This window comes from Micromesistius poutassou (genome assembly GCF_964030765.1).
Source record: "Micromesistius poutassou genome assembly, chromosome: 22".
Lineage (NCBI taxonomy): Eukaryota > Metazoa > Chordata > Actinopteri > Gadiformes > Gadidae > Micromesistius > Micromesistius poutassou.
This window is the reverse complement of record NC_140292.1, coordinates 3,350,958-3,370,893: the sequence shown is the minus strand read 5'-3', so window position 1 is coordinate 3,370,893 and position 19,936 is coordinate 3,350,958. Positions and strand designations below refer to the sequence as shown.

General features: G+C 42.9%; 2 protein-coding genes across 6 annotated transcripts; both read left to right on the top strand.

Annotated features, from left to right (window-relative positions):
* Positions 1-537: 537 nt before the first annotated feature.
* Positions 538-11,329, top strand: helq (helicase, POLQ like). Of its 4 annotated transcripts, none has more exons than XM_084486152.1 (18): positions 538-1,899; positions 1,995-2,691; positions 2,807-2,985; positions 3,496-3,696; positions 4,131-4,203; positions 4,323-4,420; positions 4,752-4,850; positions 5,631-5,776; positions 6,103-6,342; positions 6,730-6,871; positions 7,228-7,332; positions 7,777-7,984; positions 8,282-8,439; positions 8,921-9,019; positions 9,612-9,785; positions 10,153-10,266; positions 10,487-10,621; positions 11,104-11,329. In XM_084486152.1, exons 1-18 carry the CDS (start codon positions 1,708-1,710, stop codon positions 11,185-11,187), a joined length of 3,144 nt encoding a protein of 1,047 aa, XP_084342278.1. In that variant the 5' UTR covers positions 538-1,707; the 3' UTR covers positions 11,188-11,329. The 4 variants fall into 4 exon arrangements, with proteins under 4 accessions (XP_084342278.1, XP_084342279.1, XP_084342280.1 ...); XM_084486153.1 differs by having other exon boundaries at positions 10,492-10,621; positions 11,104-11,321; XM_084486154.1 differs by lacking the exon at positions 11,104-11,329 and having other exon boundaries at positions 10,492-10,748.
* A 467-nt stretch (positions 11,330-11,796) lies between these two features.
* On the top strand, positions 11,797-19,699 carry hpse (heparanase). Of its 2 annotated transcripts, none has more exons than XM_084486503.1 (12): positions 11,797-12,088; positions 12,442-12,590; positions 12,855-12,980; positions 13,179-13,352; positions 14,189-14,360; positions 14,796-14,843; positions 15,195-15,288; positions 15,494-15,600; positions 17,088-17,202; positions 17,404-17,537; positions 17,767-17,916; positions 18,460-19,699. In XM_084486503.1, exons 1-12 carry the CDS (start codon positions 11,871-11,873, stop codon positions 18,617-18,619), a joined length of 1,647 nt encoding a protein of 548 aa, XP_084342629.1. In that variant the 5' UTR covers positions 11,797-11,870; the 3' UTR covers positions 18,620-19,699. The 2 variants fall into 2 exon arrangements, with proteins under 2 accessions (XP_084342629.1, XP_084342628.1); XM_084486502.1 differs by having other exon boundaries at positions 12,852-12,980.
* The last annotated feature ends 237 nt before the right edge of the window (positions 19,700-19,936 follow it).

Genomic DNA, 19,936 nt, shown 5'->3' with positions numbered 1-19,936 from the left:
TTTGACTGGAACTCATTGCGAGGGCAGCATAATAAACATAAAACATAACATAGATATACATAATACATGAGGGCCGTGCTTAATCCTCGGCGTTCAGAGTTCAGAATGTTAATTGCAATAGGAATAAAACTGTTTTTGAAGCGGGTTGGCGAGGCAATTTTCCTATGCTGCCTCCCAGAGGGCAGTAGCTGGAAGGCAAAGTGTGCAGGGTGTGTGGGATCAGAGATGATCTTGTGGGCTCTACGTAGTGTCCGTTTGCGGTAAAGTGGTTCAAGAGATTGGATGGGTGAGACTCATTTTGCTCTGTTCTGTTAATGATGCGCTGTAATTTCTTCCGGGAGATTGAGGCCCCGTCCACACGGAGCCGATTTTTTGGTGAAACCGCATAAGTCTCTTGCAATTACTTACTTGCAATTTGTAACTTGCAACTTACGTAACTTACGTACCCCCGGCCATATCATTTTATTTTGACATGACCCTGCAATCGACATGGCAGAATTAATATGACCCCCACCCCCCCACCCGGACAATTCATCATCAACTCAATATGTCACATCACAAATATTGAGTGACGAATGGTCAGTTATTAATATTTCACATCAATGACATCGTGTGACGAACATCTGCTTTCTGAAAAAAGGCCTAGGTCTACTAGTAAACTAGTAAGGAAATAAAACAATAAAACATTGAAACCATTCCACAAAGCACACTGGGTAATAACAAATTCAACCCATGGACTCGTCACTGGACTCGCTTCCTGAGTCATTGTTTATTTTAGCAGGTATAGCCGAAGCTGACATTTTTTTCTGTTTCTCAGACGAGCGTCAATTTGAGAGCTTTAACTACATGCTACCACCTTCCCCAAATGCATTGAAAAGGCTGTCGTTTGCACAAATTCACAAATAATCACCGCTCACTGAAAGAATATGTGAAGAATACGTATATTTACGGGGGCGTCCAAACAGTCCAAAAGAAAACGAAGTCCTACAGTTCGCAGGTCTCGTAAATGCAGCAAGTTTCGTCCTGAATGAAGCACGATAAAGGTATTGGATGTGGGCGGGGCTGGCCCTTCCAATCCGGATGTGGGCGTGGTTGGACGTCCAACTCCGCCTTCCCGCAGGCCGCAGCCGTTAGTACTTGGTCCAATTCGAAACGGGATAATAGTAAAACATTTGCTTGATTTTTTTCTTCTTTGAATCGGTTGCGTTATTCAAGATTAATTATTTTTTTAATTTTCAGAATTGTCACGTTTAATTAATGTATTTAATTTAAAAAGGGGGTCTCTGTTAACGGAAGTGACGCGATGAAGGTATCCCTCCTGTTGGGTTAGCTTTACTACAGAATCAGAAGAAAATCATTTACGAGTCTTTATGTCTAAACTTTCAACCGTCAAATATGCTGCTTTTTTCTATCATTTAAAATACTTAAGACTGACCATTAGTTGGTCTCCGACCAGAGCTTGTTATTGATCTAACTGGTTGTAGTTACGGTTAGCGTTGTGGTTTCGTGTGTGTGTTTACAGCATCCTTGTAAACTAACCCATCTAGCCATCAAACTGTCCTTTATAGTCATGTTTGGATATAGCATTGAACGAGTGAATTGTGGTTGTCCAAACAAAGCTAGATTCAGCCCACTGGAGAGTCATCCTCTTTGAAAAGTGTTATTGTATATGTTAGAAGCTGAATCTATTGAAGATGCATTTCTCTGATGGATAGCTTCTGTATCAAGGCATTAACAATGAATGCTGAGCAACAACAACAACTAAAAGTCAAAAGGGTGTCGACAAGGAAGAGGCCAAGAGACAGTCTTCGAAGCCATCTGACACCTGCTAGGAAAAAGGGATCTGGTAGAGACAAAGGGATACTAAACGGCTTAATGGCTGATCAAAATCCCACTGAGGTAAGATAAGCAAGATAACAATATGTCATGTATTTCCCTTTTTTTTTTTTTTTACCATAATACTTTCCATTCAATAACTTCGAATTTCTCATCAGTTTTGCAGTGACAATGAAGACTTGTTTGGAGATTATGACAGTATTTTGGGGGACAGCTCTCTCATGGCTAAACTTGACTGCGTGGAACAAACAGCAAGAACACAAGACCCTCACCAGGCTGTGGACAGCAAACCAGCGGACAGCAAACCAGTGGACCAGCCACAAAGAGGATTCACAGAGCTGCGTTCTCTGAAAAACACCAGTTTACAGAGGCCCAGCGATGACCATCTCACCGACTCTATCCTGGACGTCTTCAAAGACGAGTCCTTTGGGGACATCCCAGCAGCCCCACAGCATGACCTTGAAGAGGATCTTCTTGAAAATCTGAAAACGAGTGGAATTTTACATGAAGACAAAACATCCACACCTTTGAGGACAAAGGATAGGACTAGTGAATACAGAACTAAGATGGGGGTTAAAAATACTCCAGAAGGACCACCTTCTGCTGGGTTTTCTAAAGCCAGGCGCAGTATGACGGATCACCTGAAAAGGGCAATGTTGAGCAACGCCGGGGCTCCATCCAATGTCTCACGTACAAAGGTGCTGAAGGAGGCTGTGGTCTCTGAGGAAATCAACGTTGCCATGCAGGCCATGGAAACGGTATCCACGGTGACGACGGACCTCGGACCCTTTTTTGGCCTTCCCACCAAAGTGAAGGAACTGATATACAAACTGCGAGGAATAAAAGACTTATATGGTGATTTAATGTGACACATGTTTTATTTATTTAAAATGAACACTCAAATGTTTCATCAGCAGAAAGTGAAAAAAAAAAACTGAAAGATTTTTTTGATGTCTTTTCCACATTTCAGACTGGCAGAAAACGTGTCTGAACCTTGACTGTGTTCGTGAGAGAAGGAACCTGATCTACTCTCTGCCTACCAGCGGAGGGAAGACTCTTGTTGCTGAGGTCCTCATCCTAAAGGAGCTGCTGTGCAGGAAGAAGGACTGCCTGTTCATTCTACCCTACATATCACTGGTCCAAGAGAAGGTAAAAGGCCCCTTTTAGGGAAATACATATGCAATAAAACGGGAGCATCATTGCTTCCCTACATTACTGTTTACTAATAGAGAGAGACTAATCCAAAGTGACCTACTGTACTTTTTAAAATACATTTCCTTAATGACCGCCTTGAGCCTCTTGCTCAAGGATGCCCAGGTAGACTGCAGATTTTCCGGGCTGAGATTTAAACCCTTACCACTGGACCAGTTGTTCCCATCCTTTCTGGGCTTGTTTTTACTCCAACACCACAGCATACTAAGTGTTCCACTTCCAAGTATAACATTAAGCAGTATGTTTGTATTAGGCCTTTAGTAGACCTTTCAAACCATTTAATGTATTTTGTAAACACAAATACCATCAAATATCTTTAAACGATGAGTACATCTCATGCGACCCAATATGCATATTAGACAACCCCAGGAGATGTCTCAATCCTCCAGATTATCGTAGAAGATACTGCTCCTCATTCATGAACCTATCCTCCCTTACTTTATGCAGGTGCGTGGGTTAGCAGGCTTTGGTCTGGAGCTGGACTTCATGGTGGAGGAGTACGCTGGCAGCAAGGGACGGTTCCCCCCGGTGAAGCGGAGGAACAAGAATTCTCTGTACATCGCCACCATAGAGAAGGGCCACAGCCTGGTCAACTCTCTGATAGAGAACGACAGGCTAGAGAACCTGGGCCTGGTGGTCGTGGATGAGGTGGGTGGAGTATTAATTTACTCCTCTTAAACTTAAAGGCAGTTAAGGGATTTTATGTATTACAGCAAATAATGGTTACATGTACCGCATGAGTTTGCATTGCATTTCAGTACGAGGTTTAAAACATTGGTTGTTTATTTGTTAAAGACATTAATGTTTATGTGTACATTCTGGGTTTGCATTGAATTTCACCTAGAGGTTTCAAATATTGGTGATTTGATTAATTTAGTTTATTTATTACTGCCAATAATGTTTAGGTTAACAATCTGCATTTGTGTTTTGCTTCTACTTTTCATGTCATATGGTGTAGAAAGATATGTTATTTGTAGTTCTTTTGCATGTTGTTCTTTGCATACATACATTATTTTATTGTCCAGTACTTCTGCTATTTTTTTATTTTTATTTTATTTTATCTTTTTGCATTTTGTTTGCAGCTTCACATGCTGGGAGATGGCATCAGAGGGGGCATCATTGAGATGACCCTGGCTAAAGTCTTATACATGAGCAGTGAGTGATCTAGGAAACAAATATATTTTAGTATAGTTCCTAGTGGCTTTTTGTGAAAGGTTAATGAAACTAAATGATTATTTTTCATCATTGTTTCTGTTATTGTTCCCTCATTCCAGAAACAACCCAGATTATTGGGATGAGCGCCACCCTGGGGAATATTAAAGACATTCAGAAGTTTTTGAGAGCAGAGAATTACACCAATGACTTCAGGCCTGTATGTCATTTTAGTCTTTGCTCTCAAACGTACTTAATAAAAGACAGCTATAGGGCCTTACTGTGTATTAATATTTATAATATAATAATAAAATACAAAATTAATTATATTAACGTAACAAGCTGTAAAAAATGATTGCTGAGATGATTGCTGAGAAATTCTCAGGACAGTTATTATTTTTTATTCAGTTGAGCTGCAGAGGAATCAAGATCCTTATGATTTTATTTAATAGTCAATACTCAACTCTTTTCATGAAACATAGTGTGTAGACCTATACTTGAATGCATGTGACTAGTCAGTGTGGTGTTGTGATGCTCTCTGAGGTCCACAGGTCCAGCTGAGTGAGTATGTTAAGCTGAGCACCACCATCTACGAGGTGGCCCCCAAAGAAGAGGACTGTTTTAAGTTCTCCCGTCCTCTTAACTTTAAGGTAATCAATACTTATTTAGTTGAACTTGTGTAGAACAAGTAAGACACTGACTGTAGTTCCTCATGAGCACACTGCGTCTGTCAATTCTTTCCCCCGTTGGTTTAGATTTCTGGTTCCGGACATACCACAGAAAACCTGGGTCACAAGACTACTGTGTCTCCATCAAGGCCGTAATAGCATGGGACATTGGTGTCAAGTCTTTTCAGCCTGTGTGTTTTGTCAAACAACTGTTCCCTAAAATAACAATTGAAAGGTTGACTCAAGCCAGTAGAGGCTGCTTTAGGATAACTCAAGCCAGGAGAGGCTGCTTTAGGATAACCCAAGCCAGGAGAGGCTGCTTTAGGATAACTCAAGCCAGGAGAGGCTGCTTTAGGATAACTCAAGCCAGGAGAGGCTGCTTTAGGATAACTCAAGCCAGGAGAGGCTGCTTTAGGATAACACAAGCCAGTATATGCTGCTGCAGACTAACTCAAGTCAGGAAAGGCTGCTATAGGCTAACTCAAGCCAGTAGAGACTGCTACAGACTAACTCAAGCCAGTAGAGACTGCTACAGACTAACTCAAGCCAGTAGAGACTGCTGAAGGCTAACTCAAGCCAGGAGAAACTGCTGTAGGCTAACTCAAGCCAGGAGAGGCTTCTATAGGCTAACTCTGCCCAGGAGAGGCTTCTATAGGCTCAAACAGGACGGCTTCTTTAGGCCTACTCTGAACAGGATATGCTGCTAGTGGGCCTCTTAGTGGTTATGAATTGATCCATTCATTAAGGTGTGTGATTCCTCAGTATTCCAGCAGCATGCAGAGGATGGACCCGGACCACATCATCGCCTTGGTAACAGAGGTCATTCCAGCCTACTCCTGCCTTGTCTTCTGCCCCACCCAGAAGAACTGTGAAAATGTAGCGGGGATGATCTGCAAGTATCTGAGAGAGTAAGTTAAAGGTGCTGTAGGTTCAAGAGATATTATTTAAGTGTCATTAGTTAGAAATGAAGACGAAGAATAAATAACTACGCAGACCCACAGGCAGCTCCACAGCTTAAACATAGCTGATCTCGTTTGTAACTTTAAATCATTTTCCTACTCATAGTTTTTTTTTTTTGTCTTCATATGAAGCATTGTCCGTCAAATCTCATTCCGATTTTATTCTTCCTCTTGCCACATAGAATTAATAACACATTTTACTTGATCGTTTTTAGATTTTTACCTTTCAAAGTTATCACTGAAATGTTAGCAAGTGAGTCACACTCAACCCCCAGGGAGTTCCTGGTGCTGAAGGAGAAGGAGAAGGGCGTGCTGCTGCGCGAGCTGAAGGCCAGCGGGAGCGGCATGGTGTGCCCCGTGCTCCGGAAGGTCATCCCCTACGGCCTGGCCTACCATCACAGCGGGCTGACCAGCGCCGAGCGCAGGCTGGTGGAGGACGCCTACTCCAGCGGGGTGCTCTGCCTGCTGGCCTGCACCTCCACCCTGGCCGCCGGCATCAACCTGCCCGCCCGCAGGTATGGGGGAGGGGGGGGGGATTCACTGTGAGGTATGATGTCATTATTTTATTTTTTTTGCGTAGTGAAAATTGGAATTCAGGATTATGTATTTTATTATCAATTCTTAAAAGATGACAAAACATAACTGGATAAATAGATACGCATCATTATGAATTTGTGTCTGTAAAATCTGAATTCCATATAAAAGAAATGTCATTGTGAATTCATAAAACATAATTGAATTATGCATTTTATTAGTTTTCATTGATTCATTTAGTGAACATTTCATTTAACAGTTTAGCAGAAGCCACATGAAATCCTTATCACGGTCAGTAAGTCATGTGGTTAAGAGTCCAGACCTAACGTCCTCTGATGCCCGGTACATGTGTGCTGTCCGCCCCTCAGAGTGATCCTGCGGTCTCCCTACATGGCGGCAGACTTCCTCAAGAGGAGCCAGTACAAGCAGATGGTGGGCCGGGCCGGGCGGGCCGGCATCGACACCGTGGGGGAGAGCATCCTCATCCTACAGGACAAGGACACCGTCATGGTGACTACCTCTAGCGGGACAGCCACTCTGTTCAGCAGTTAATTTAGAATCGGCTATTGAATTGAATATGGTGACTGTAGCAAAAGCCTAGCACAATCTGAATGGATGTTCGTCACGCAACTGGTGGCTGTCAATGTTTTTGACACACACACACACACACACACACACACACACACACACACACACACACACACACACACACACACACACACACAGTAATAGTATAACATAGAATAGTTATGCTTATCATTACTTTTATTATTATGAATTATTATTATGCTGAGCAACTGTTACATCAGACTTATAAATGTAGATATTGCTTCTGCCGCTCAACTGATATATTACATTTGTTTTAGGCTAAAAAGCTTCTCTCTGCCCCGATGGAAACCTGCTACAGCAACCTCACACACAACGATGGCAAGGGTGTGCTGAGTCTCATCCTGTCCATCATTGGACTAAAGGCAAGTACCTTTGTATATTTTTCCCATTTCTCATTTCAAATTGCTTGTGTAATATTATTTATAGTAATAGTGGTTTACAGGGAGGGCTTTTATGATAAAGATAATGACTTCCTCTAAGTCTTAGAGGAAGTAACCCTTACCAGCTCTTCAAAGAGTCAAAGAGCTGGTTGGTGATATCATATGGGTAGAGAGGCGTAGGATCAGCAAATCACAACTTACAGACAATCAACAACTCTCCCCCCACAACAAATACAGTAACTAAAGTCAAATAAATAATCACTGCAAGCCACTCTGATTTAAAAAGGTATTTTTAAATAGTAATTAGTAAATAGTATATACTATGATGATGGCTTGATGTTGAGTTGTGCTTGATCAGTAACTAGCAGTAAATAGTTTACACTATGATGATGGCTTGAGTTTGAGTGGTGCTTGTTCTCCATGCAGATGACCACCACCCTGGAGCAGGTGAAGGACTTCATGTCAGGCACCCTGCTGTGCGTCCAGCAGGAGCAGCTGTGTGTGGAGCGCAGCCTGTGGGACCGGGTGCAGGACAGCCTGGTCCTTCTACAGGAGAAGAACCTCATCACCGTGACCCAGGGCTCCCAGGGGGACACCTTGGAGATCACCACGCTGGGCCGGGCCACGTACAAGAGTGAGTCAGAAGAGCCACACAGAGCGACGCATTATTTTAATTCACTGGCCAGCCATATAGAAGTCTTTGGATTTGGTTAACGAAGCCCTGAATTTGTTTAGTAGGAGTTAATTGTTTAGGTTTTGTTTAGATGATGATTACTTTATTCAAATGGTAACCACGGCATGAAGGACAAAACATGTCTGAAATTACTGAAATGTTCGGCAACCCTTGGTGAGACCGAAATGGGAACCTTTTTTAACTGAAAAAAGGGATTGTGTGCTTTACTTACCGTTTAAATCCCCGGGTCTTCCCCAGGCTCGGTGGACCTGACCCAGTGTGACGTGCTCTACAAGGACCTGTCCAAAGGCCTGGAGAGCCTGATGCTCAACAGCCACCTGCATCTCCTCTACCTGGTCACGCCCTACGACATGATCGCCCAGTGCAAGCCCGACTGGATGGCCTTCTTCAGACAGGTGGGGGGCGAGTGTGAAGATCTCTGTGGGCCTCTGGTGGGGAGTTACTCTGCACAAGTTTAATGTAGCATTCACATGGAGTTATCACACAGACACTTTTACCCAAAGCAAATAACAGTGAATTATGGAGCCTGGCCAATTTTACGTTTTTTTTGTGATTTTTATCGGCCGATATTAGCCTATCACAGATATATCGGTATCAGCGTATATGTTCGACGATATTCACAGATATAAAAACGTTAGTAATGATGTTGATTTATAAATGTGACAACCTCTTTATACATCCTCTACTGTGGTGGTTTTACCTCCTAAATGCTTTAACTGCGCACATCAACGTAAACACTCCCAACACTAAGGGTTTGACATCACGTTCTGTGTGAAACCCAGGACCATAGGCCTGGTAGTGGAATACCCTCGTAGACCACGACACCGCCCTGTAACACCCTGAAAACCCTGTGTTGTCTGTGCCGGCCTGTTTCAGTTCAGCCTGTTGTCTGCTTCAGAGCAGAAGATGTCGGCGGCGGTCGGGGTGCCTGAGAGTTTTGTGGCCAGGAAGGCTGCTGGCCAGACGGTGAAAAAGGTAGGAGGGTGAGGAGAGAGCATATTTCAGATAGCAGCATGGAAGTGAATCTTGCTCTGCTCTATTTCAAACACACGCCACCGCCCCTAGCTGAAAACAAGCGTTTCCAAGTCATGTTCCATGTCGCTTCAATGAACTAGTTATTGACAGTGTATGTTCTCTCTGTTAATCAGAGAGTCCTGACACATTGTTCTCATGTTCCAGGATTCTTCCAGCTTTTATATGTTCTTAACCTCAAATATCTCAGGCTGTTTATACACTAGGTCTGATCAAACAAAATGGAATAATGTTCTTAACGTATCAGCGTTTTGGTTTGCCTAGTGTTGAGCTTTGAGCTTAGTGTGTTCAGAACAAAAGCCCCCCAAAAAAGATGCCTTTACACATGGTTCCATGGCGTGGATAAGGGCCTTGGATAAGCTCTGCATTCTCTTCTTCTAATCCAGCTAATTTGAGGTTGATTGTGTTAACGATCATTTCAAACACATGGGGGGGGGTCACCCACATACGGGGTCACCCACATACGGGGTCACCTCCACGTGGTGTCACCTCCATGTGTGCTCACAGACGGGCTCTCCCCCCCCCTCCCCTCCAGAGCGTCAACATGGAGGCGGTGCGCCGGCTGTACCTGGCCCTGGTGCTCTACACCCTGCTGAAGGAGACCAACCTGTGGAGCGTGGCCGAGAGGTTCACGCTGAGCCGGGGCTTCATCCAGAGCCTGCTCAGCTCCTCCTCCGCCTTCTGCGCCTGCGTGCTGCACTTCTCCGAGGTAGGGACGAAAGGGACGCGACGCGCATACGTACGCTTACCTTTCACTGTGGTGACTTTGGGTGTCGTCATGACGACGGCTGGTCGAAGCCAAAGGGAGTGTTTTTATTTGTTGACTGAGCGGTAGGTCCTACCGCCCAATGAGAGTCTGGGGAAGAGGTTTAGAATACACGTACAGTGCATTTAAAACCCCACGAGATTAGTCCAAACAATATTGAAAAAGTGTAAAATCCACTATATATTATACTACTATCTATATAAAAAAAACAACATATTGAGAAATATAGAAATATATATATCTATCTGTAGATAGAGATGAAAATAAGTGAATTAAAAAAATATATTTTGCGTCTTTCCCCTGGGACCAGGAGTTTGAAGAGTTCTGGCCCTTCAAGTCCCTGCTGGCCGAGCTGTCCAAACGTCTGAGCTACTGCGTCACGGCAGAGCTGGTCCCCCTGATGGAGGTGGCTGGGGTCCTGGAGGTCAGCAACATGTGTTGTCATGCTAGTTTGATCACTTTCTAATGGTCAGTAGACCGATCAGGTTGCTCCGTCAGAACCACCTTTAGACAGATGGATAAAGAAAAAAGGCTTGTAATGGCTCCACACCATGGTGGGAAAAAAAAGGGTCAGTTTGATGCAGCAGTCGAAGCAATGTATTAAACACTGTCTCTGTATGGCCGTGCGTGTCTGTGTGTCACAGTACAGGGCGAAGCAGCTGTTCAACGCGGGATACAAGACGCTGTCTCACCTGGCCAACGCCGACCCCAACGCCCTCTCCAACGCCGTGGAGAACCTGAACAAGAAGCAGGCCACCATGATGGTGGCCTCCGCTAAAGTAAGCACCGGTAGAGCCAGGCCTTAACTCGAGCCAGGCTGAGGGGTTCCACTCCCACTGGGGACCCCCGTGCTAGGAATGTATACACTTATGATGTAAGACTATGTTGATGAAAGTGCTTCCACACAGTGGCATTTATTAGATTATATCTGCTTTCATGCTTTTATTGATCTATTGTTTTTATTAATTATATAATGTGGATATGATTAACTTTCTTTTGGAAGTATTTCCTGTATTCAAAGCAAAGTTCAATGAAGAAATGGTATGGTATTCAGGGTCGATAGTAGTAGTGGTTCAACTCACAAACCATGTTAACCAAATGCCATGCAGTTCGATTCCCTCCTGTGGTCTTATGCGAAATGCCATTCCATCTCTTGCAACCTACTTTCCTGTTTGTCTTCACCGTCTAGCCCATGAATATTAACTATTTATATTAAATAAAATGATTATATTTGGATGTGTGTATTTCTGATGTTTGGCAGATGCTGTTAAACGACAAGGCTTCAGCTCTGCAGGAGGAGGTGGACGAGCTGCTGATGCTGCCGCTGGATTTACCCGTGGCGTGACACTGAATACGTCCACCGCATTTATTTATGTTTTAAATGTTTATAAGAATAATGAACACGACCATATTGGAATGTGTTGTCCTAATTTATGTGAAATAATGTTTTTTTTGCCACTTGAAAGAAAACATCTGATTAAAATAACAATGTTGAGAATTTTGTTTTAGTTATTCTTTTAGTGACTAAGTTATTCTGTTTGTTTTATCTTATCTAATAAAACATGGTAATGGTGGAAACAAAAAAAAGAAAAAACGACGGACGGAAACGCACGTAGCTCAGGATATGAATGTGCTGTATATCTAGCAGAATGTCTAGCAGAAATTGTATTGGTAAACCCATAAGGGTGTGAAGAGTCGAGATGCGGTCATTGTGCATCCGATTCCTGTCACTTTCTGAGTAAGCGTCACCAGTAATGGAGACAAACAGAAACACAACACGTTCAATATAAAACTGTCAATGTTGAATCTACACATTCTAGTCCCATGTAGTCTGCTTGTATTTCGGTGAGATCATGGGGCCCCAACACATGTAAAACACGCCCCCGCACAACAATTTGTGCACAGGTCGTCCTTCCCCGCCCTCAGATCCACGCTGGTGCTGCTGCACGATCCTGTTGTCCAGGAAGTTGACGATCACACCGCTGGAATCCAACGACCTGTGTCGGATGTATACAGCGATTCTGAGTCATGATATCGCTTGTTGTGATACTGGTTGTAAGTGTATGGCCCGCTCGAGGGTCACACGCTGGAGCAGATCACGATGCCATCGGGGTGGGCGCCCGTTCCCTGGAGGTTGATCTGAGCGTGGATCTGTCGCGATCGGTCCGGGAGGTGGACGAGCGCTTTCTGTCCGTGGCTATCGATGCCAGCCTTGTGGCCGAGGAAAAGTTCATGTATATGCTAGGGTAAGGTTTCGCTTTCCTTTTAATAATAACCTTTTATATTTGGTAGTGGAACACCCCTCGATTTGGGCTGAAGTTCATGTTCCATGATTCAAATTGAATTCCAGAGCTCAATGATATTGACAAGAGCGAACTATGAACTGTGCTGTCATGTGCAGCTGGAGATGCAATACTTCAATCTCTTCGTTGATTACATCAATTCGTTCTGGTCCTCCACACGTTTCAATGCACCCTCTGTCTTCTACAGAGCTATCTATCCGCCGTTTCTGTATTTAAAGTCATGCTCAGAAAATCAGATGCACAGCAATCTAAAGGATTAAATCTCATTCACGTTATATTTCGTTTTTAATGTCAAGGTCCCCAAAACTCAGGACGCTGGCCAAAGCGTTATCCCCGTCATATCTGAGATTCGGAGGGACCAGGCAGGATTTCATGGTGTTCAACCCAGAGAAGTACCTCACGCGGTCCCATGGTTATGATCAACAGAAACCCGGTTTGAGGGTAGGTGAGTTATCACACACAAACACTGTTTTCAACTCCAAAATAATCTGTGATCTCTCATTCTGGCTCTGCTGTCTATTGGTTTCTATCTAAAGCAATGCCATTTCCTTTATCTGTTGCAAAGTAAATAACGCCATCTAACTACCATATGCTTTGCTAACACCAAAGTGCTCGTTGCAGGTTAATGACTTTGATTCCCATTCCTTTTTTTTTGTGATCAAGTTTTTTTTATTTTATTTTTCATACATTCATTGTATATTACCAGAAGATAGTTGTAAGAAGATGGAGTTGCCTCCGCTGCTTGAGGAGAGGTTGAAGAAGCAGTGGACTCGACAGCAAGCCCTACTCCGAAAAGAGGATCTGCAGATGAAGTACAGAGGTGTTAAGTTCACAGGTAGGATACCGGAAGGAAGAGGAAGAGAGCTTTATTCTCTTGAAAATATATGTGGAAAATTATTTTTAGAAAATCTTAGTTTGGATTAATGGCTGAAAAAGTTACAGTTAAAGTCGGCTATGACAGTAGCCCAATGTTAAACACCAGTATGGCTTAGATACAACTAAAGCCACACTGCCGCCCCATCAATCTCTCCAGAGTACTCTGTGGACCTCCTGAGCTCCTTTGCCAACTGCACTGAGATGGACCTCATCTTCGGTCTGAACGCCCTGCTGCGCACCACGGACAACATCTGGAACAGCAGCAACGCCCGGTCCTTGATCAAGTACTGTGAGTCCAAGCAGTACCGCATCTCCTGGGAGCTGGGCAACGGTACGACAAAAAAAAAAAAAAAACGGCTTATCATGGCTCATCGACTTCACGTCTGTTGATAAATGAGGTTCCCATAAACTTAACAATTGTACTAATCAGCAAACCAAAAAAAGAGAACTCCCAGTTCCTGTTGCGCTTAAAACGTCCCACGGGGCAAAAGACACATGCTCCAAACCATGCGACTAGTGTTTGTGTACACTTTCGCAATGGACAATGAGCTGTTGAGGTTGGGAAGCAAAAAGCTGCATATCGAATGTCAAACCAAATTCATTGTTGCAGCTATAATGGATTTTTCTGTCCACATTGGCCTATATAATATGTTCTTTGAACGAATCTATCAAATTTAACAATAGGCTATCAAATACAAGTACGTGTGTTGACTCACATCAACATACGCGCAAAGTAGAGTTCTCTACCACTTTATTCCTTATTCGTTTGTTTGTTTAATTACAATGCCAGTATCTCCTCTCAAACGAATATGGCCCTTGAATTTTACAACTTAGCCTATAAAACCAACTATAGGCAAGTGTTTTCTTGTGCTGGACACAAGAAAACCCTTTCCACAAGCTTATTTATTTCAGTTCCTTGTTTTGCGAGTCATCCCGCCCTGACCCACCACATTGAATAATGCAGCAAGGAAGTGATCTTTATTGCTCTCAATGTGTAACTATAGAACATCGTTGGCAGGAGATGGCTGCGGGACGGGGATTCGTTGATGCTTTGTTGACACCAGAGCCACTGGTCTCAACATACATTTGTGCCTGGGTGAATGTGAGAGGTTTAGAAATCCCCTAGGTACAGCAAATGCCATTCATTCCTGTATTCTTTCCCAACAGAACCCAACAGCTACGAGAAGAAGGCCGGTATCCGGGTAGCCGGGTCCCAGCTAGGGGAGGACTTTGTTAATCTCAGAGAAATATTACAAGACTCCAAGTTGTACCACAACACGGGCCTGTATGGGCCAGATATCAGCCAACCACGGGACCACCGGAAAGACCTGCTGCAAGGGTGAGAGACAAGAAAAAGAAAGAGCTTCTTTAATAAGTTAAGCCCTTCCTGATGGTACTGGTGCCAAAAAGCATTCAAGCCTAACCTGTTTCCTTGTTGTGTCTTTCACACACCGGGTGAACTCCCAGGATCAGTACAACACAAAAAGGGACTTGAGTTTTAAACTCTGAGAACTTACAGTTTTGTCATGGATCACCTGCACCTTTCTTAGTCACCTGTTTTAGCTGAATTAATACAATACGCTTTTTTATTCCCATGACTACTTCTTGTTTGTATGTCTGCGAGTACTAGACTGATAGAACCATGTTATTCCAGTTTGGTTTGGGATGTCAATACACATGTCTGTTTAATCATGCTAAAGTTTTACTTCCTGTGATTCTGATGACACTACTAGTGCTGAATGTCCAACTGTCAACTGTGTTTTTTATTTCCTAGGTTCCTGAGTACTGGCTCACAGGCGATTAATGCATGCACATGGCACCAGTAAGTTATCTTTCAGCCACAAATCCTGAGTTTGTCCCAAATATTTCTGGATGTTTACTTTGAAGCTTACAGTACATTATACTACAGTCATGCTTTATGATATTTTTATGTTGTGTTTTGATTGATATGGGTATTGCTTTGTTTGGATATCTTCAGTCAATGGTTAGAGCATTTGATGCCAAGCCGACGGGTACTAGGTTTGATTCCCAATGTCCGGAGTCTGCCTGTAGGCATCCTTGAGCAAGATGCCCTAAGATGCCCTAATGGCATTTATCTGAAGTCACTGGACGTCCCTTGCAAAGGTTATAAATCTAAGTTATTTTTGTAATTGGCATTTTCTTTTCTTTCTAGCTACTATGTGAATGGAAGAGAGGCAACACTAGCCGACTTCATCAGCCCAGAGGTTTTAGACTCTCTAGGGGTCAAGATCAGCGAAGTTCTGGAGGTAATTTAAAACGTAATTAATTTAAGAATCTTTTAACGTAGAGCATTAAAAGGGGGTTTGTGTTTTTATTGTATAATATAGGATTTTGACATCAATGCGAGCCCAACAAAGTTATTATTATTATTATTATTACTATTATTACTATTACTATTATTATTAATATTAACATTGGTATTATATTTTGATGATGGTTCTGTCCTTACAGAGCGTCCAGGTGGTGTCCCCGGGCATGAGAAGCTGGCTGGGGGAGAGCAGCTCAGCGTACGGGGGGGGAGCAGAGGGGCTGTCAGACGCCTTCGCAGCCGGATTCATGTGAGTGGAGAGACCTGATTGGTTGTCCCACCAGAGTTCATCTGGGTGGAGAGACCTGATTGGTTGTCCCACCGGGGGTTCATGTGACTGGAGAGAGCTGATTGGTTGTCCCACCAGGGTTCATGTGATTGGAGAGACCTGATTGGTTGTCCCACAAGTTGATTTGGGTGGATAGACCCTATTGGTTGTCCCACCGGGGGTTCATGTGAGTGGAGAGAGAGCTGATTGGTTGTCCCACCAGGGTTCTTTTGGCTGGATAGACCCTATTTGTTGTCACACCAGGGCAAATTTTGGTGTATAGACCTGATTGGTTGTCCCACCGGGGGTTAATGTGAGTGGGAAGACCTAATTAGATGTTCCCATTGCTTGGGAACATGGGATGCTTGGGAGGCTTGTGTCGGTGGAGAGGCCTGATTGGTTCTCGCACCAGGGGTTGATGTGAGTGTAGACACCTGATTGGTTGTCCCATGGCTTAGGTATGTGTGAGTGAAGAGACCTGATTGGTTGTACCATGGACTAGCTTTGTGTTAGTGAAGAGACCTCCAACAGGGGTTCATGTAAGTGCAGAGACCTGATTGATTATTCCCATGGATGAGTTTTGTGTGAGTGCAGAGACCTGATTGGTTGTCCTGTGGCTGAGGTTCTTGCAAGTCCATACACCTGATTGGTTGACCCATGTTAGGTCTGTGTGAGAGGAGAGACCTGATTGGTTGTTGTCCAATGTGGCCGAGGTTGAAGCCCAGGGCTCATGCGTATTAATGAACGTACTAATGAAGGGCATCTCTCATTAATACATTCTTTAAGACATGCGTATTAATAAATGGGGGATGACCAACTATTTGCTCATGAAAAAAAATGATGCATCCCGCTGTAGTCACAGCACGAACAATTAAAGGAATCTGAATAAATAATATACAAAATCCAGGTTGTATGTGTAAATATTTCACATTCTTGCGAGTAGTTTATCTGACGTTCACACAGCTCTATTTAGAGACGCATACCTAATGGCCTTGGTGTACAGCTCTGTTTATACGCGTGATGAGAAACGGGTGGAGGCCCAAGGTCAGGTCACATGGGACAGGCTCTTCCATGGAGGAGATGGGCTGCGGGGCCTGGTTATTAGATTAACTCATCACCCTGGACTGCCTGGTCTCGTGACAACAAGTGGAACTTGGCAGAGCTCCGGAGATGCGTGTTAACTGTATAGTTAGAGTGGGAAGAGTCTATAGTCTGCTAAAAGGATGTTGTGTTGTATCAATCATCTATTTTAAATTAATATTAAGAATAAATGCATGTGTTTACAAAACACTATTACACCCTTTTGACCTTTTTTACCAGAACGATTTGTCTCAAATTTTCAAACAGAATTAGAATTTTTTAATAACATTGACGTAGGTTAATTGTATTGATCTTAAACGCAAAATAATAGACATTTAATAATAAATAAGCAGAAATAAAAAAATATATTAAAGCATCTCTTCATGCAGGTGGCTGGATAAATTGGGACTTGCTGCTAAGATGGGCCTGGACGTTGTCATCAGACAGGTGTTGATCGGTTCTGGAACATACCACCTGGTGGACGACAACCTAGACCCCCTTCCTGTAAGCACAGTCCATGTTCTGCTTTCTCTGAACTCTTTTGTTCTAATCCGATCATTTTTTTATGTAGTCTTTTAGCAGAAACCTGTATCGGACGCTGGAAACAACTCTTAAAAGTCTTATCAATGTTGTAATGCAAAAGAAGCCTATTTCTAAAAGTGTGCTATTCTAATATTCCAATCATTATTCATGCCCGCTCTCCAGGACTATTGGCTTTCGCTTCTCTACAAAAGACTTGTTGGCCCTGAGGTTCTGATGGTAAAAAGAATTCCTCTTGCTGGCCTCCAAAACCTGAGGAAGAAAGTGCGGGTTTATCTTCACTGTGCTAACAGAAACAGGTAAGATGTCAAACACATGTCAATGGTACATCTCAATTCATTCATTAGACCTTTGTTACATTTTAACCAATGTATTAAGTGTTTCTAATACTTGCATTTAATTTCTAACCCTCATCACATCTCTAACCCTCTTTCTGTGACTTTGTATTGATCTATATATATATATTTTTTTAATGTACTCTTGTAATTATGGTTTATTTATAATATGGTATGCTGTTGCTCTCACCAGAGGCTATAGTAAAGGAGCCATCACACTGATGGCCATGAATCTGGCTGCTAGACCCTCCAGGCTGACTCTGCCTGCCCAGCTGTCGCGCAGCACAGTGGAGACCTTTGTCCTGCAGTCTGACCAGCCAAACGAGGCAGGACTCTACTCTAGGTACCCCTCCCCACCTACCCATGCATTACTAACTTAAGACTGATCAGAATCTGGATCAGCTTTTTTGGCCTAGCCGTATGCTTTGACACATGTTAGGGATTTTGACTTTGGTTTTCTGGTCTGTGGTGCTCTTCAATGTGTAGAACATAGGTAAGGATACATGAAACGCCCTAACCCTAAATTAAAATAGTTATCCCCCTTCCAATGACAGCTAGAAGATGTGGCGATGAGATGATGCATTAGGTAGCAAAAGAACAGGCGATCTGAGCTTGAGATGCCTTGCTTGGTGAGGTGCAGCATATATTTCATACAGTAGAATGCAGAAAATTTTCATCTGTCCGATGCACAGGCCCTTGAGTAAAGCTTGCATTTTTCTTAATCTCTGCATGCACTTCTGAGCCACATCCTTTGATAATTGGCTAAGATCTTGCAGAATATCTCTCTGATTCTTAGTTTGTGTTGTTATTTGAAACTTTCTTGAATTGCAGTTTTGCACAAAAGGTGCTACACGAATAAAGATTGATTGATTGCTGTGATTGACAGGTCTGTGATGCTCAATGAGAAACTGCTGCAGATGTTAGATGACCAAAGTCTCCCCGAGCTGAAGGGTAATATCCTGCCCCCAGCGGACCATCTCTTACTTCCTGGATTCTCCTTGGCCTTCTTTGTCTTTACCGAGGCCAAGGCAGTAGCCTGTCACTGACCTCTGCTGGACAAAGTAAGAAGAGCATCACTGAATGTCACACTACTGGCGTTTTTCCACTACTATACTGTCCCTGCACGCTCAGCGGGCTGGGTTTTGCATTTCCATTACAACCGGGCTTGCAGATTGAAGGTGTGCCTTCAACTGATGACGCACTTTGCTTGAGTCGTTGACCCAACAACACACACACTTTTATTGCCTATTTATTTTTATATCCCACCATAAAATCGGATTTATTAATTTAAGAGACATTTAATATATTTAAATGGTTTCAGATGGACGGCGACACACACACTGATATCAGCGAGGATGAAATCAGTTTGATGTTTGATTGCTTCCTAATCTTAATAGCTCAATGACTGCCGATTTATTAGTCCTGTTTAAACATAACAAAATGTTCCTTACATATTTCCCAGGGTGCCACATGATTTCCTTGATATTAGGAAAAAAAAGTGTTGAATATCAATATCAGTGATATAATACTGTGAAATATTGTCCAATGTCCTTTAGACCAAGACTAATCTGAAAGGAATCTGTCCTATTTCAGCAAGCAATTTGGTTTTGCGAGAGAATACTGTCAATCTAACGTCACTGCGATGTGCCTCTATTAAACCTTTATTACCCTTTTTAAACAGGCTTATATAGTTCTATAGGGAACGACCGAATAATTAAAAATCAAGCAGTTTAGAACTCTAGCCATGCTTCTTCGTGCATGGTATGTGTCTCATACACAATAATAAAGTTTATTGCATTTTTAAGTGTCCATATGCCTACAAATGAAGATATAACTTCTCGCTCCAAACTACAATCTCTGACGTCACCGCAGCCCACTTGGAGGTGCTCACACTGGTCCGACCCAGTGGTTTATACTGGTAGTGGAAATGCAAATCAGAATGGTACGGCTCGGCACGGCCAAAAGAAAATGAAAGCTAATGAAAAGGCCATACTTGTTCCACTGCTAGCACGGACACGCAAAACTGGATATTATTTGACAACAAATTGTTATTGTGGTTTGTACAGAAATATCTTATTTTGTTCCTATACTAGATGGTCAATCTGAAGTATTCAAATGTGAATTGATTTAATAAAATGTTTCCCATGGATTTATGAGGTCATTCAATTCAATACCACAATGTATTTAGGGGTGACCGGGAGAGTGTTTCATCTAAAATGGATCCCCACATTTATTCTCTCCATAGTAAATAGTCAATACAAACCATTTTAATTTATTTGTAGTAATTTGTGTCATCACAGGTGGGAGGGTCCATCTAGAGCTATGTTGAACTCCTGGTTGACAATACCAACTGCTAGGCTAAA